Source organism: Cucumis sativus, chromosome 1 (genome assembly GCF_000004075.3).
Source record: "Cucumis sativus cultivar 9930 chromosome 1, Cucumber_9930_V3, whole genome shotgun sequence".
In the NCBI taxonomy this organism is placed as follows: domain Eukaryota; kingdom Viridiplantae; phylum Streptophyta; class Magnoliopsida; order Cucurbitales; family Cucurbitaceae; genus Cucumis; species Cucumis sativus.
The window spans coordinates 6,405,117-6,420,078 of NC_026655.2; the positions used below are offsets into that span (position 1 = coordinate 6,405,117).

The 14,962-nt window shown below is 31.5% G+C and overlaps 3 protein-coding genes across 4 annotated transcripts; all 3 read right to left on the reverse strand.

The window, feature by feature from the left end:
* Positions 1-227: 227 nt before the first annotated feature.
* Positions 228-3,778, reverse strand: LOC101220874 (ankyrin repeat-containing protein ITN1). Of its 2 annotated transcripts, XM_004153019.3 has the most exons (5): positions 3,665-3,778; positions 3,226-3,552; positions 2,167-2,655; positions 1,590-1,748; positions 228-1,486 (listed from the first exon to the last, which is right to left on the reverse strand). In XM_004153019.3, the coding sequence occupies exons 2-5, from the start codon at positions 3,503-3,505 to the stop codon at positions 378-380; spliced, it is 2,037 nt and encodes a 678-aa protein (XP_004153067.1). In that variant the 5' UTR covers positions 3,506-3,552; positions 3,665-3,778; the 3' UTR covers positions 228-377. The 2 variants fall into 2 exon arrangements, with proteins under 2 accessions (XP_004153067.1, XP_011652495.1); XM_011654193.2 differs by lacking the exon at positions 3,665-3,778 and having other exon boundaries at positions 3,239-3,565.
* A 1,640-nt stretch (positions 3,779-5,418) lies between these two features.
* LOC101209007 (ankyrin repeat-containing protein ITN1) lies at positions 5,419-8,959 on the reverse strand. Its single transcript, XM_004145149.3, has 4 exons — positions 8,694-8,959; positions 7,766-8,224; positions 6,787-6,945; positions 5,419-6,688 (listed from the first exon to the last, which is right to left on the reverse strand). Exons 1-4 carry the CDS (start codon positions 8,908-8,910, stop codon positions 5,571-5,573), a joined length of 1,953 nt encoding a protein of 650 aa, XP_004145197.1. The 5' UTR covers positions 8,911-8,959; the 3' UTR covers positions 5,419-5,570.
* A 3,372-nt stretch (positions 8,960-12,331) lies between these two features.
* Positions 12,332-13,313, reverse strand: LOC101214738 (dirigent protein 24). The gene has a single exon (XM_011654205.2). The coding sequence runs from the start codon at positions 13,300-13,302 to the stop codon at positions 12,529-12,531; it is 774 nt and encodes a 257-aa protein (XP_011652507.2). The 5' UTR covers positions 13,303-13,313; the 3' UTR covers positions 12,332-12,528.
* Between the last annotated feature and the right edge of the window lie 1,649 nt (positions 13,314-14,962).

Here is a 14,962-nt window from a genome sequence, read left to right on the forward strand (position 1 = left end):
AAAAGTTATTCTATTTTGATCAAAGTTAAAGTTACAAAATATATATATATATAATGTTGAAAGGTTTTGTTTTTAATCTAATTAAAGAATTTAAGATATAATTTAGTTTCTACATTTATTTATTTATATATCAGCATATATTTACTTCAAGAAGTGGGAATATAATAAAGAAGTTGAGTGCTAGGTGATATGTTGATACACTAACGAACAGATATCCACAAAAAATGTTATATGTGAAGCGAGCACTTAAAAGTCTTCATTATAATCAAGGTCTTACTCAACACATGAAGAAGCAAAAATGGAATGAAACCCAATATATCTTCCAATTCAGTTTTTTTAACAAGAATGTTCTCACATAACCAATGCAACACCCCTAGCTAGTTTGCTATATCACGTGCAAGATTTACAAGAACTGAATACGATGAGAGAAATTTTCGTTGACGAGGCTTAAAAAGAAATCTAGACAAAAAAGTGTTGTGAAAAGTGTCGATCCACAGTTTGAATTGAAGTGCACAACAACCAATTGGAATAATTGCCATTGCAGCAATAGTGATGGGAACACCAATGTTAGCCTCATGGTAGATCAAAAAGAAGGCTGCAGTAAAGGCGATGACCATGCATACGATGGAGAAGAATAGCATTGTGAGTCCAAACAGCAATCTTAAAGGCAGTGAATGCAAAAAGTCGTCTTCTGCATAACGAGAAGTTAGCATCGATAAAAACAACAAAATAGAACTTGAGGATGTGATCAAACCAGCTGCATCCGACATTACAAAAACAGTGAACCAAACTTCCTGTCTATGAATAGGAGTGCCAGTACTTTCGTTTCCACCACCAGGTATTGTAAAGGCTGCAGCGAAAACTACTGTGGCGATTAGAGTGGCAACAAGCATACATGAGTTTGCAGTGTTCTTCATCCACTCCTCGCCTTTTCGGCGAAGATGCGCATGTTCTTTGGTGAATAATTCACGTGGTGTTAACTTGATAGAAACATCATCTGTATCACATTTGGCCTCCAATTGAGAAGGCAAAACTATCTTCTCCACTTCCTTAAACCAAAGTAATTCACGTTGCATTTGAAGTGCAGCTCCTGAGACCTTATTGAGATGGTTTAAAGCAGCTAGTTTTGCAGCCAAATGTAAAATGTTATAGTTACCCTTAAGAGTTTTATACTTTGTTGAGAAGTCCTTCACTCCACTATTGTGATGTATTAGATTGAACACATTCTCGAGTCGATTTTCGACAGCTATGTGAAAAATGGTCTTCCCATCATCATCTTCTTCCCATACAATATCTGGATTTGATTCGATTAGTATAATTAAAAACTCAACGTTTCCTGCTTTTGCAGCATCGTGTAGTAGTCTTGTAGATAGTTTAATGAAGTTGTCATTTCGTGGGAAGTTTTTCTGAAAAGCCAGCCATAATTGTTTAACTAATTTACGAGCGAACTTCTTCATCATATCTTTTCTGTAGATTCCTTTGAAGCCTGACAGTGTCAAAAGATAATAATGGAGCAAAGTTTTTTGAAAAAATAATTAAACAATTAGAGCTAATTAAGTAGTTTTTGAATTAAATTAATAAAAACTAACAATGATTATTGATGGACTTTTTCCAAAAGTTGAATCTCTTCCTGCCACCGATTGCTGATGATTTTCTGGCTAGCACAAGCAATGCAAGCTCATTGTTGTTATTTTCGTCTTCCACAATTGCTAACTTCTCATTTTTTTCAAAAATCTTCATACTCATGTCTGTTAAGAAAATCCAATCCAAGTTAAGGGTAAATCAAAAAGTTAGGAGAATGCAAGGTATTAAATAAACATGACGAAGTTCCAAGGTATTAAATATCCCAGAATGATAGATCATCACAGCTTTCAAAATGGAACAGAGATCTTTAAAGATTTGAAACAAGAAAACAAAGAAACCCAAAAAGAACATCGGCGGAGACAGAGATTAGACAGAGGTAGGGGTGACAATCAGAATTGAATATCTAATAAAACCGAGCTTTGACACCATGTTAACTTTGTGTATATTATTGAATAATTAACATAATCAAAATACACTGAATTACACAAACAAAGGAAAGAATAGTAAAAAAAATAAGGAAAAGATACAAAAAAATAAAAAAAAATAAAAAAAATAAAAATGGTGAAGTGAATGATTAGTTACCATAGAAGTTGCTATGTATGGAGGCAATAAGTAGCTCAAATTGCTCTTGGATGTTGAATTTGTCGATGTCAGTGACTTGGAGAAGGTAAGAAGCCATCTCTCTGCGTTTGCAAGAAATGGCCATGAACAATGGAGTTTTATTTTCAAAGCCATGAATAAGTGGAAGTTCAGAATTTTTTTTCACTATTAACTCAGCATTTCTGACAGGTCCTGATATAGCAGCAAAGCAAAGGGCAGTGTTATTATGTTTGTTTTTCAATGCCACCTCATCTGAACTCATTTTCTCCATCAACTTTTCTACAATACCACTATGCTTTGATCCAGCAGAAATATGAAGAAGGTTCTCTTCATCTCTTGTTATTGAATCCATTACAGTAAATGTTCCCCACAACTCTTGTTTTGTTAACAGGTATTCAACCATTCCCCAATTTCCGCCCAATGCAGCTTGATGTAGTAAGCTTCTTCTGAATTCGTGATATATAAAAGTACCTGCCAATTCTCCTTATCAATAATTTTAAACTACTTTGGGTTATACTTTGGAAAAAAAAAAGAATTAAAATAATTAATTATGAAGTAATAGAATTTTAAAATTAATATAAATTTTGAAGAAAAATAGTGAAACATATGGGAAATTGGTGTAAGTGGCAAAACTCCTAAAAATATCTATAAATATAGCAAAGTTTCATTGTATATATATGATGTGTGATAGACAATGTTAAACATTGGTAGTCATCTTATCAATCTATATTTGTTATATTTGTAACTATTTGGATTCATTTTGTTATATTTTGAAAACAAATCATAGCTAATTATAATATCTTTATGTTTTAATATCTTTATGTCTCTAAAAGTAAAAATATAATTCTTGGAATGAATAGGAAACCAAATTAAAATCTTCAATGGTAAAATAGTAATAAAAGGAAACTGGATGGGAAGAAGATGCCAAAAGGGCATTTTCGCAATAAAAATTTTAGGATAAGATATTGAGCATGTCTACCATTTTTATGTGGACAGTAGCAACGCATTTTAAAAATTGAAGGCAGAGTATGAAACAAATACCAAAACTTGGAACCTTGGCTTTTAGATCCGAATCATCTGCTTCTGCCCCATCTATTGTCTGGCTATCCGGCTCCGTGGGATTGCACAATGTTAACTGATCAGCAGCAGTGGGTGGCAATTGGGAGTCGTCAGCCGCCGTAGAGGGCGGAGGAATAATGGGTTGGCCTTCAACAACAATCTCTACTTGCTCATGATGTGAAGATGTAGTAGTAGTAGTTGTTGTTAGGCTTAAACTACCACTTTGAATTGGAATTGAAGGGGAACTCTTCGACTTTCTCATCTCTTCTTCCTTACCAGCTGCAGCTTTCTCCTCCTCACAGCAAACTTCTGTTCGTTAGATGAGATATATGTAGTAATTATTAGTCTCCGCATAAGTACAAAAATCGAAAAGAAAAGAAAAGAAGAAAAAAAGATATAATAAAACTATTTTTAATTATACATGATTGAATGCATTAATCTGTAGTATTTGATTTTAGAGATTGAAAGACTTGTTTTGACAACGGTGGTATTATTTTGCCGCCGGGTTTGTCAAGTGGGAGAAATATTAAATTTGCAAATGGGCATATATATATTTTTAGTTGGCTTGACAATGACTTTTCCATTTCGTGACATTTTGTGGACTCTTCATCTCATCTATTTCCATTTTGACGAGTCAAAAATAAAGGGTTCATTAGGAAATGAAAGAGTAAAAATGCTACTTTGTGCCTCCATTTGAATTATATTTATGTTAACTTGGAGTAGTGTCTCCAACTTTCCGTCTCTTCCACCTTGGGGGTTGAGCCCGGTAGTAAACATTTTCCCCCTACCTTCCGTTTTAAAATTTTTAATCTATTGCTTTATCGTACAAAGAATACAATATTAAACAACTTATTAATTAAATAATAAAAAAGTGTCAAAAATAATAAATTTTAAAATATTTATAACATATAGCAAAATTTTCAGATTCTATCAATAATAAATATCGATAGACATTGATATGTTTCTAACAATGACATTGATAACAAATGATAGAAGTCTGTCAATTTTTATCAATGATAAAATTCAAAATTTTGCTATACCTTATAAATATTTTAATTTATTTTACTGTTTTTAAAAATGTCTCATTAAATAATTGTATAATTTCAATTTTTCTATTTTAAAACATCGTGTATTTATTTTTTAAACTTAATGGTGACATGATATATTTAAATAGAAAAATCTTAAAATATAACAAAATGAATTAAAATATTTAAAATTTTAGATTATATCAATGATATATACGAATGTGCACAAGAATAATATGTTTTCACAAAATAGTTCCAAAAGAACTTAGGAATTTGACGACCTTCACAAAAAAACGTTTTAATATATATTCGCATATCTAGAGTAATTAATGGATAAACTTTGTTCATATTATAGTTTTCTTTGTAAATATTGTTCATGTCATCCAAAAATTGAAGGAAAAACGTTGAAGTAATAAGTGTAAATGAAGATAAAGTCCAAGAATGAAAATGAAAAGGAAAATTGCAATTGATGACCATTTCAAGAATAATAATTAAGGATATGACAACATTTTAAAAAAATTGCAAATATAGCAAAACTATCACGGATAGACTTGTATCGTTGATAGACTTCGTATGGTCTATCAGTGATAGACCAATATTTGCAACATGGTCTATCGATTATAGACTTATATCATTGATATAATTTAATAAATTTTGCTATAATTGTAAATTTTTTAAAATGTTGCTATATATTTAATTATTTTGAATCCAATTGCTAAATTTGCAACTATCTCAAATAATATAATATTTCATGGAGTGTTAAACCATTTAGTGGCGCAGGTAGTAAGACCAAATGGAGTGTTAAACCATTTGCAACTATCTCAAATAATATAATAAGTACATATATTAAAAATGTACTTATTGATTCTTATTCATTTCATTAATGAAGTGGAGACGATGAAAATACTACGATGGTGTTCACATAGTGGAGATGTCCTGATGCATTTCATATCTTTTTCTTAAAAAGAATTAAATTTGGGTATTCCCTCAAATGAGAAGACGACTAGCAAAGCACATCACAAAATGTTATTGAGTTACAGTACTTTCAAAGTAATCTTGGGGACTTCTTGAAGAGAAGTTTGTTTGCAGTTTTTTGGTGTGTCAATTTTGATCAATACAAGACGAAGAGCAAGAGCAGTAAACGGAGTGATAAAAGGATTGCATAGTTTACGTGAAATTGGTTCAAAATACTCACAAATATCATAACTCTTTCTTACAATAGAAAAGATTAAAAGTTTAATAATGAAACAAACTAAACACACAACCTTTAAATTAAAACTCTCACCCAAAATAGCATTTTGTCTACATTTTCTTTTTCTTCTCACGATAGTAATCCACAACTTCAGATGTAAACAATGAGGACAATTTACGTGTACGTGGCTTGAAAATAGATCTAAACAAGTACGTGTTGTGAAACGTATCAATGGAGAGTTTAAATTGAAGTCCCCAAAAACAGCTAACTGGAATAATCGCCATTGCAGCAATAGTCATTGGAAGCCAAATATTAGAAGGGTGACGATAGAGCAAAAAGAAAGTGGCACTGAATGTCACAACCATGCACACAATGGAGATGAACAATAGCACAAGTCCAGACAGCAATTTCGAGGGTAACGACCTCAAGAAATCGTCTTCTCTATAGCGCGAAGTTAGGATCGACAAGAACATCAGAATAGAAGTTGATGACGATAGCAACGCGACCGCATCCGATATCACGAAGACAACAAACCAATTCTTCGTTTGCAAAGTTGGATCACCTGTTTCATCATCATTTCCACCAGGAACTGTAAATGCTGCTGCAAAAACTACCGTCGTGATTAGAGTTGCTACAAGCATACATGAATTTGCTGTGTTCTTCATCCATTCCTCGCCGTGTTTTCGAAGCTCCGTATGTTCCTTTGTGAATAACTCACGTGGGGTTAACTGAATAGAGCCGTCATTACATTTGGCTTCACGTTGGCAAGGCAAAACAATTTTTTCTACTTCCTTATACCAAAGCAATTCACGTTGCATTTGAAGGGCAGGTCCTGAGACTCTATTAAGATGGTTTAAAGCAGGCAGTTTTGCAGCTAAATGTAACATGTTGTAATTTCCTTTGGTGGTTGTTTTATATCTTGTTGAGAAATCTCTCGGTCCACTAATCTCATGGATTAGATTGAAGACATTCTCGAGTCGATTTTCGACTGCTATGTGAAATATGCTTTTTTTATCATCATCTTCTTCCCATACAATATCAGGATATGAGCGAATAAGTAAAATCAGAAACTCCACATTTCCTGCTCTTGCAGCATCGTGAAGCAATCCTGTGGGATGTTTGATGAAGTCCAGTGTCTCCTTTTCATCCAAATCTCGTAGAACATGTTCCCATAGAGAATTCACTAACTGACGAGCTAATGTTTTTGCATCATCTTTGTTGCAGGTTCCTTTAAATGCAGATGGCCGTTAAAAGGCGTCAAGCAAGAATAAATATAATTAATCATTAATAAATTTCTAACTTAACCATTAATCATTGGAAACTAACCATAGCCGATGCACTTTTTCCAAATATTAATCTCACGTCGACTTCGGAATATTTCCGATTGCTTTCTAGCTAAGACATGCAAAGCTGTCTCATCATTATTCTTCCCGTTCCTCATAGTTGCTAACTTTGGATTGTTTCTCAGAATCTCCAAACTTATGCCTTTAATAAAGAGAAAGTTCAAGTTAAAACAAGAACATTAACCAAAAATTGATAAGTTGGAACAAGTTTATTTGATTAATAATAATGGATGGATGAAAATGTAGCAATCACACATTCAAAATATTAATCAACCATATAGAGCAACATTTTAAAATTTTGCAAATATACCAAAGTTTATCAAAGAATAGAAGTCTATTACTCAATTACGATGTTTGTTGTACATTTGCAATGTTTTTAAAAAATATTTTTAAACACAGTTTATTTTACGTATCCATTTCAATTACCCCAGTGAGTGACGTTTAAGACCATTTGAATAAATAAAAATTAAGTCAAAAGTAAAATAAAATAAAAATATAGTAAATGATAAAATAATTACATATATAACATAAAAGCCTAAAAAAACTCAACTGCAGTCACCACTTTTGACCGTTTTTTATGTGAATTTCTCAAATTCAAAGCTATTATTGGTTAATGCTATTACTAATAGTTTCTATCAATTGTTATCATTAATATTAGTGTTATTCTAAAGTTATTATGGATAATTGTTGTTTGTGATAATTTTTTATTTGTCACTATTATTATGAGTGTTTTTCTCCATTTTCTCAAATTGATAGTTATCAATCATACTAAAATTGGTAGTTGCTATGAGGTGCTCATAAATGCTATTAGTGATAGCACTGAAGAGCATACTTTTGATAATTTAAAAAAAAAATCTAGTAGATTGATTTATCATTTTTCTGTTTTCACAAAATATTTTATCTTAAATTTTTAGTTTATTTATTAAATAATTGGATTTGCTGTAAGATTGGTAATAGATTACCGTAAAAGTCGCTGTGTATGGCAGCAATAAGAAGCAGAGTCTTCTCTTGATCGTTTAGTTGATTGAGATCGGTGACAGATAAGAGATAAGAAGCCATTTTTTCACGTCTATACGATACTGCAATGTAAAGTGGAGTGATATCTTCGTCTCCACGAATAAGTGGAAGTTTTTCGTTGTTTTCCACCAATAACTTAGCAATTATTTCACTCCCTTCTTCAGCTGCGAAACAAAGGGCTGTATGCCCATTTTTATTCTTTAAGCTCAACTCATCTTGGCTCATTTCCCCGATCAACTTCTTTACAAAATCCTTGTGCTGGGTTGCTGCAGAAATGTGAAGAATGGTTTCTCCGTTTCTCGTTATGGGATCCCTTGGTTTCAATTCGTATTTTTGGTATATTGCTTCTGCTGTTTTCCAATCACCGTTCAGCGCTGAGTGACGGAGACTTGTTTTTAATGCAGCTGTTAACATTATTAACAACAGTGTTTATAAGTGATTTTGAAAGGGTTAAAATCACCCATGTCATGTCATGCACAAAATATTCCTACAACATGCATTGAATTACTCAAAATTAATTTAAATATTACAATGTTACATTTTAAATATAATTCTTCATTTTATCAAAAAATTGATTCTAATAATCTAACTATTTTAGAATAACTGTTAGAAGTATAAGAACCAAAATATTAGATATGGTGAACCCAGTTTATTAATTTCATCCATCTTTGAAACCACCAAAAAAGGTCTTGTAGTTGAACAATTGAGTAAGCTATATAAAAAGATAAATGAATGCACTTAGGATTTTCTTATATAAAATAATAGAAAGTTTACAGAGAAAAACACACAAAGAGGAAAATCCTAAGCTGCTTTTAAAAGAATAAAAGAAAAAAGAAAAAGGATCGTAGTTGGAAACTAAAAGTGTTTACGTACATTTTACCATCCACTTAACCATTTCATCACCGCAGCCTCTTCCATCCTGTTTTTCCTTGCCCTCCTCTGTGGTGGTATTGCATTGAGTATTACAGGGATCCTGAGAGTCGGGTGGCGTAGGAATGACGTTATGTTCAACAACAACCTCTACCACATCATTTCGACTGTCACATGGGTGAAAATGTGAAAAATTCTGAGATTTTGTGGAAGGGTTCATTCTCAATCCCAAGCGATGGAGAAGGGTGAAAAATGGAATAAGTAATATGTGGATGAAAGTACAAATATTTATAGTGGGCACTCTCCCCAAAGCCTTCACCCGGGAAGCAACCAAAAAGCAAATGACAGTTCAAAAAATGAAAACAAACGAGAAGTACCATTTCAGCTCCTTTACATATTCCTTATTTGTTTAATTCTTATAAGTTTTGGAGAATTTAAGTAAACATGTGATGTTTATTTATTTATTGTCTTTTTAAAAAAAGAAGGCATATTTTAATTAATACTTTGAAATTTTGTGTTTCATTGACAAAATTGTTGAAATTTTTATAATTTTTTGAAAACTACTTTTAAAATTTTGGTATTGTTTTCTAAATGGTTGATAAAACGTAGATAAAAAAAGAGAAAGAAAGAGGGAAGAGTAGTATGTGTAGGTTTAATCTTAAAGAATAAAAAGTAGAAAGCAAAATGGTTAGAAGAAGAGGTCTAATCAGGTAGATTTATTTATGTTTTTATTCTTTTGAGAAGATAGGTTTAGAATTTCTAAGACTAAAGGGAGACCACAACTTTATTCCTTAACGCCCAATACATTAATTTATCTATGTATAAATATTCTCAATTACCTTTTTAATCATTTAATACAACTCAATTTTTAAAGTGCTTATCAAAATTTATTCAAACATTTATAAACACAATCCAAACATGTCAAATTTATAGGATAAATTGAAACATCAAATTATTACTTAAACAATTGGATGATAGATTTTGTCATATTTACAATTTTTTTAAAATATTGTTGTATATGCTAATACTTTAAATCTAGCTAATATTGTTATATTTGCACGTTTCCTCAAATAGTTTATTTGAAAATTATAATATATATTTCAGAAGCTATTTCAATTACCACATGATTTCTTCTATTCATTAGTCTAGACGATATTCTTAAAATGGTGCAATACAAAGACTTTCCAAGTAGTTATCCAACTTAGTACTATTCTCATTCAAGCACGCTTCACTGCAAAGTTCTTATGGGATCTGGTGTATAAGTTGGTATGAGCACATCCTAATCTAGATATTCATAATTTACTTATAGAGATGTATGAATGTTTTTTAAAATAAAAAAATCACATTAATATTAATGAGTCAAACTAATTTTTTGTAGATATATACACAATTCACTTCTCTTTTTAGTACAACAATTAGGAGTAGGGGATTCAAATCACAAATTTAGTGGTTAATTACTATCGTACACCTTGAATACTAGTTAGATTAATAACGATAACAACAAACACAAATTGTTAAGAACATTAAAATAACAAACAAGAATGTGAAATGCATACCTTATATATATATATAATATTTCATACAAATGTATGAATGTATGAATTAATTATGAACAAAGGAAGTTCATGTGTATTAAACATAGAATATGCCTACGTATCAGAAAGAACAAGAATATAAATAAAAAAATATGTATCTTTACAAAAGAAATTAACAAAATATTATCACAAATCTGCTTCTTTTTCTTTTTTTCTTTTTCTTTTTTTCTTTTTCTTTTTCCTTTTTAAGAAAAAACAGATGTCAAGTTTCGTTAACAACAATTAAGTGTCAAAGGTAGCACATAATTGGTTTATATTTGAAGACAACTCTTCCTTCCTCACGTTATGAAGAATAATACTTAACCCCAAAGAAGCTAATAGTGCTTTTGGTACACTTCGGTACTTTTTACTTTAAAGATTCATATTCTCTTAATACAATTTATTATTTATTGCAATTTTAATTTATATAATAACATCAGTTAATATCTCCTTTGTTTCCTTCCTAACAACCATTCTTGCTTCTTTATGGACTATTTCATTGGGGAGAAATAACAGAATTTTCAAAAACAACTTTGATAGAACTATCAACACTTGGAAAATATATGCAGTCTCACCAGATCTTGGTCTTCCACAAACAAGATTTTTTCAAACTACACTCCAATTGTAATCACTCTTAAGCTGTAATTAAATATGTAGATATTAATCACCACATGCATCGATTTCATCCTCTTTAATGTCATTCACGACACAAGCAGCTTTATTGGTGATCCACACTCAAACAACCTCTCGGATTTATCCTCCATACCCACTCGGTTTTGAGTTAGATTTGTACACCAATGACCTTATATTAATACCAGATCTAAACAAACGCAACTTGGGACAATCACAACCTTACACGCCTCCATTATTGACAATCATAAGTCAAAGCTATACAAATCCCTTTGGAAGTCAAATATCCCCCAAAAAAATGTAAGTTTTTCATGAGGGCACTACACAATAGTATTTTGTTCACTTGTGATATTCTTCAAGGAAGACTGAAAAATCCTTGCCTTAGTTCCAACTGGTGTATACTCTGTCAAAAGAGTACTGGACTTTTGATCACCTTTTCATCCATTGCAACATTCTTAGTCCCTCTGGAAAAATATGGAAGCTAGGACTATAGGTTGGAAAAACAATAGTTAAAGTTGCCAAAGGCTGTGTGGAAGCTTGTGTGAAAACCTCTGCTCAATCAATACAACAATACGAAAAATGTATTATATATTTCAAAATGGGTGTGGCCACTATATGACCAATATGGCTGGAGAAAAACAACACAATTTTTCAGCAATAAATCTGCTAGCACTATCAACATTTTCGAGAATATTTGCGGTCTCACGGGATCTTGGTCATCCAGAACAAGATTTTTTCTAACTATTCTCCACTGTGATTGTTCTAAACTGTAATGCTTTTACTTGACTGCACTTTTTTGTTTCATTGGGATATTTAGCCCTTTTTTGATCCTCGTGTACCATGTGCTTCAATGAAAGAAGATATTTGATGAGAATGACGAGAGTACTAAAAAGATGTCCACTTAGTAGGGATGTTTGGTTGCACTTACTGACCGAAATATTTTTTTTTAAAAAAAAACCACAACTTGAAACCTTTAAATCATACTGTCCATGGTTTGTAGAGTTTTTGTTAGGCCACTTATTTTAAAACATGTTTTTAGAGTTTGCCAATGGATTCCATAGTTTAATTGGAATCTATAGTTGGGATGTCAAAACATAAGTTTAGGTAGGGTAAATATTGGGCAGATGTGACACACAAACTTGAAAACATCAAAAGAAAAAAAATATATAGAAATGCAATGATGTTTTTTATTTGATAATTATTTTTATTTTTATTTTTAAAATGTAAGCTGATCTACTCCTATTTTTATAATAATTTTCATTTTTACAAGTACAAAAATTGAATTCTTAGTCAAATTCTAAAATAAAAAACAAGTTTTCAAAAACTTCTTTATTTTAGTTTTCAAATTTTGGGTTGTTTTTTAATTCAATAATTTTTTTAAAGGTAAAATTAGTATATATTGGCTTAATTTTTAAACACAAAAACAAAAAGGCAAAATGATTAGAAACCTAAATTTCTTATTTTTAAATGTAAGTTTTTGTATCTCTAACAATGAAAACCTCCCTTAATTGTTTCAAACTTACTAGTTAAGGAATATTGTTTCATTCATAGTCTCCCTTAATTTCCTATCCCTTTGTAAAAAATAAAAATACAGTTGGTTAAATAACAAAATTGGAACATAAAGAAAAAAAGAACTATTGGGAGAGATAAACTCTAAAGTGGACAATTGTATCATCTCCATCGGTCATGTATTGGTTCTCCCTCCGCCGGAGGTTCTCGATCACCGCAAATCCACTGGCATTCTCATACTTCCCGGTCCCACCAACCACCGCAATCGGTGACTCCATCGACCCTCTCCTGTGGACTCCAAAGAAGCTTATTGTATCTTCATCCTTCTTCTCCTCATTTTCATCGTATCGGTGTAAGATGACGGTCAATGCTACCGTATGGCTAGAACCGTCCAAAGAGCTAATAAAGTAGAATCCCTGACCTCTGCCCATTACACCCGATCCCAACTCTTCACCTTCCGTCAACTCGTCGTCGATCGTCGTGATCGACCCAAACATAACATGCTGGAGGACGGCAGCAGACGGGACCTGACCGGCTGTGACAAACGGTTGGTTATTCTTGTTATTATGATTTGCTATTCCTCCCTCGTTTGAATTTCTGTTGGCGGCTATGAGTGGGACCGCACCAGGAAGAGGGAAAATGGTTTTCTTGGGTTTGGAGAAGGGGAGGCCGGCGGTGGGCTCCGCCTTGTTGGGTATGGTTCCGGTGACCGTTCTTGCAGTTGGGTGGGACCCACCGAGAATATTGTGCATGAAGAAAGATAGATTTGTTTCGAATTGGTCAATAGGATTTGGGGCCACTTGGTTGTGGATTGTTGTTGATGAGTCGGCAGAGGATAAAGCTGCAGTGAGAATGAAGAAGAGAGAGAGTGGAAACTTGGGGTTTGTTGGATTGGCCATTAATTTTTGGGTTGAATGGAAATTGATCATAGAGAGAGAGTTGTATTAATACAGTTAATATGAAAATGAAGTGGATGAAATGGAGTTGTTTTAATGGTGATTTGGTTGAATAATTACCTAAACCCTTTCATGGAAACAATATATTATTTGTTGTGTAATATTAATTATACACAAATTTTCTACCTCATTTACGAAAGAGTCAATAGAACTTTCAAGTTAAATATTAGAGTAATGCAGATAGATCATAATATGGCCTGAAAGTATGTGATTTCTTGACCAATTCAAAACTTCAAAATCATGATCAAGTGCCTTTTAATCACCCTTAATTCAAGCTCTAATAACATTGGCCTTACGAGGGTGCAGATCTAAGCTCAATGAACATGTCTCCATCAGCTGCCCCTATGCCATGAGAGATGCTGGTTATTTAATTTTTAAAAAATTTCGAGGGGAGAGAAGTTTCCGGTGAAATAGTTATAATTATATTGAAGTCGACATAGAGACCATATGATTATGCCATTTAAATTTAGGTAAGTTACGTGTTTGAAAGTTGAAAACTAGATTCTTTCCGTAATATTATATAAAAATTTGCTATATTTTAAAAATAGACTCATTTTATGATATTTGAAAATGTTCGTAATATTAAATTAATTAAGTAAATGCTACATGCATATGTATACATGGATTAAGAGAATCTTCTAAATTATGCTGACTTTTGGTGGATGGTTTCTTTTCCTTGATATGAAGATGTGTTAATCAAAATTTTAAATTGAAAAAATCAAGATGAGAACTCGTATATGTGACTTACTCCTTTTAATGCTATATATATTGGCTTTGGTTGTGAGATAAAACTCCACATTAATAAATAAATACCTTTTTAGAATATTTGAATATAAAAAATTACTAAAAATTAGCAAATTTGACCAAATATTTACAGTGACAGACATTGATATGTTTCTATCAGTAGTACTCATACAACTTTATCAATTTCTATCATGGATAGAATTCAAAATTTTGTAACAACTTATAAATATTTTAATTTATTTTTTCATTTTAAAAATAAATGTTCATGCATAAATTATAAAAGTGATACACGGATTTGACTTTGAATCTAAAAATTTTAAAACGAATAATTTACATTACATTTTAATATAAAATATAAAATATAAATGAGACATTTTTAAAAATAGTAAAATCAATTAAAATATTTACAAGTAGCAAAAATAGCAAAATCATTAGCTATCAATGTGACTGATAGAAAGATATTATTAGCTATTAAATATTTATTATTGATATAATATAAAATTTTATTATAACTTGTAAATTTTCTGAAAGCAAAGGTCCAATAATATTATTACAAAAAGTTTACATAAAAAGAATTTAATTACTTGTTTTTTTCCGGATCATGTGGGTGATAATAATGATTGTAATAATCTTCTCGAGTCGAGAAGTGAGTTGAGCTTGAGTTGATCAAAGTCAAGTTAAATATTATTCTAAGTCAGTTTTATTCATGCTCGGTTTATCGGGATAGCCTTGTAGGTTACTCTACCCGTGATAAGAGTAAGTGTGATCCATGTTCGTGTACTCTTTTCGAATATATGTTGATCCTAGATGAATAAGATGTGTATCTATTTCTTCGTCGAAAAAAAAAAAGTGTGTTAAT

What these genes read in the sequence shown, in the direction of transcription:
- LOC101220874 (XM_004153019.3), bottom strand. Translation starts at nt 3,505, where the DNA reads ATGAGAAAGTCGAAGAGTTCCCCTTCAATTCCAATTCAAAGTGGTAGT. An exon ending in CATACATAGCAACTTCTATG is followed by an intron (nt 1,749 to 2,166) that starts GTAACTAATCAT and finishes TTTTCTTAACAG; the next exon opens with ACATGAGTATGAAGATTTTT. An exon ending in AAAGTCCATCAATAATCATT is followed by an intron (nt 1,487 to 1,589) that starts GTTAGTTTTTAT and finishes TGACACTGTCAG; the next exon opens with GCTTCAAAGGAATCTACAGA.
- LOC101209007 (XM_004145149.3), bottom strand. Translation starts at nt 8,910, where the DNA reads ATGAACCCTTCCACAAAATCTCAGAATTTTTCACATTTTCACCCATGT. An exon ending in GGTTAAGTGGATGGTAAAAT is followed by an intron (nt 8,225 to 8,693) that starts GTACGTAAACAC and finishes TAATGTTAACAG; the next exon opens with CTGCATTAAAAACAAGTCTC. An exon ending in CATACACAGCGACTTTTACG is followed by an intron (nt 6,946 to 7,765) that starts GTAATCTATTAC and finishes TCTTTATTAAAG; the next exon opens with GCATAAGTTTGGAGATTCTG.
- LOC101214738 (XM_011654205.2), bottom strand. Translation starts at nt 13,302, where the DNA reads ATGGCCAATCCAACAAACCCCAAGTTTCCACTCTCTCTCTTCTTCATT.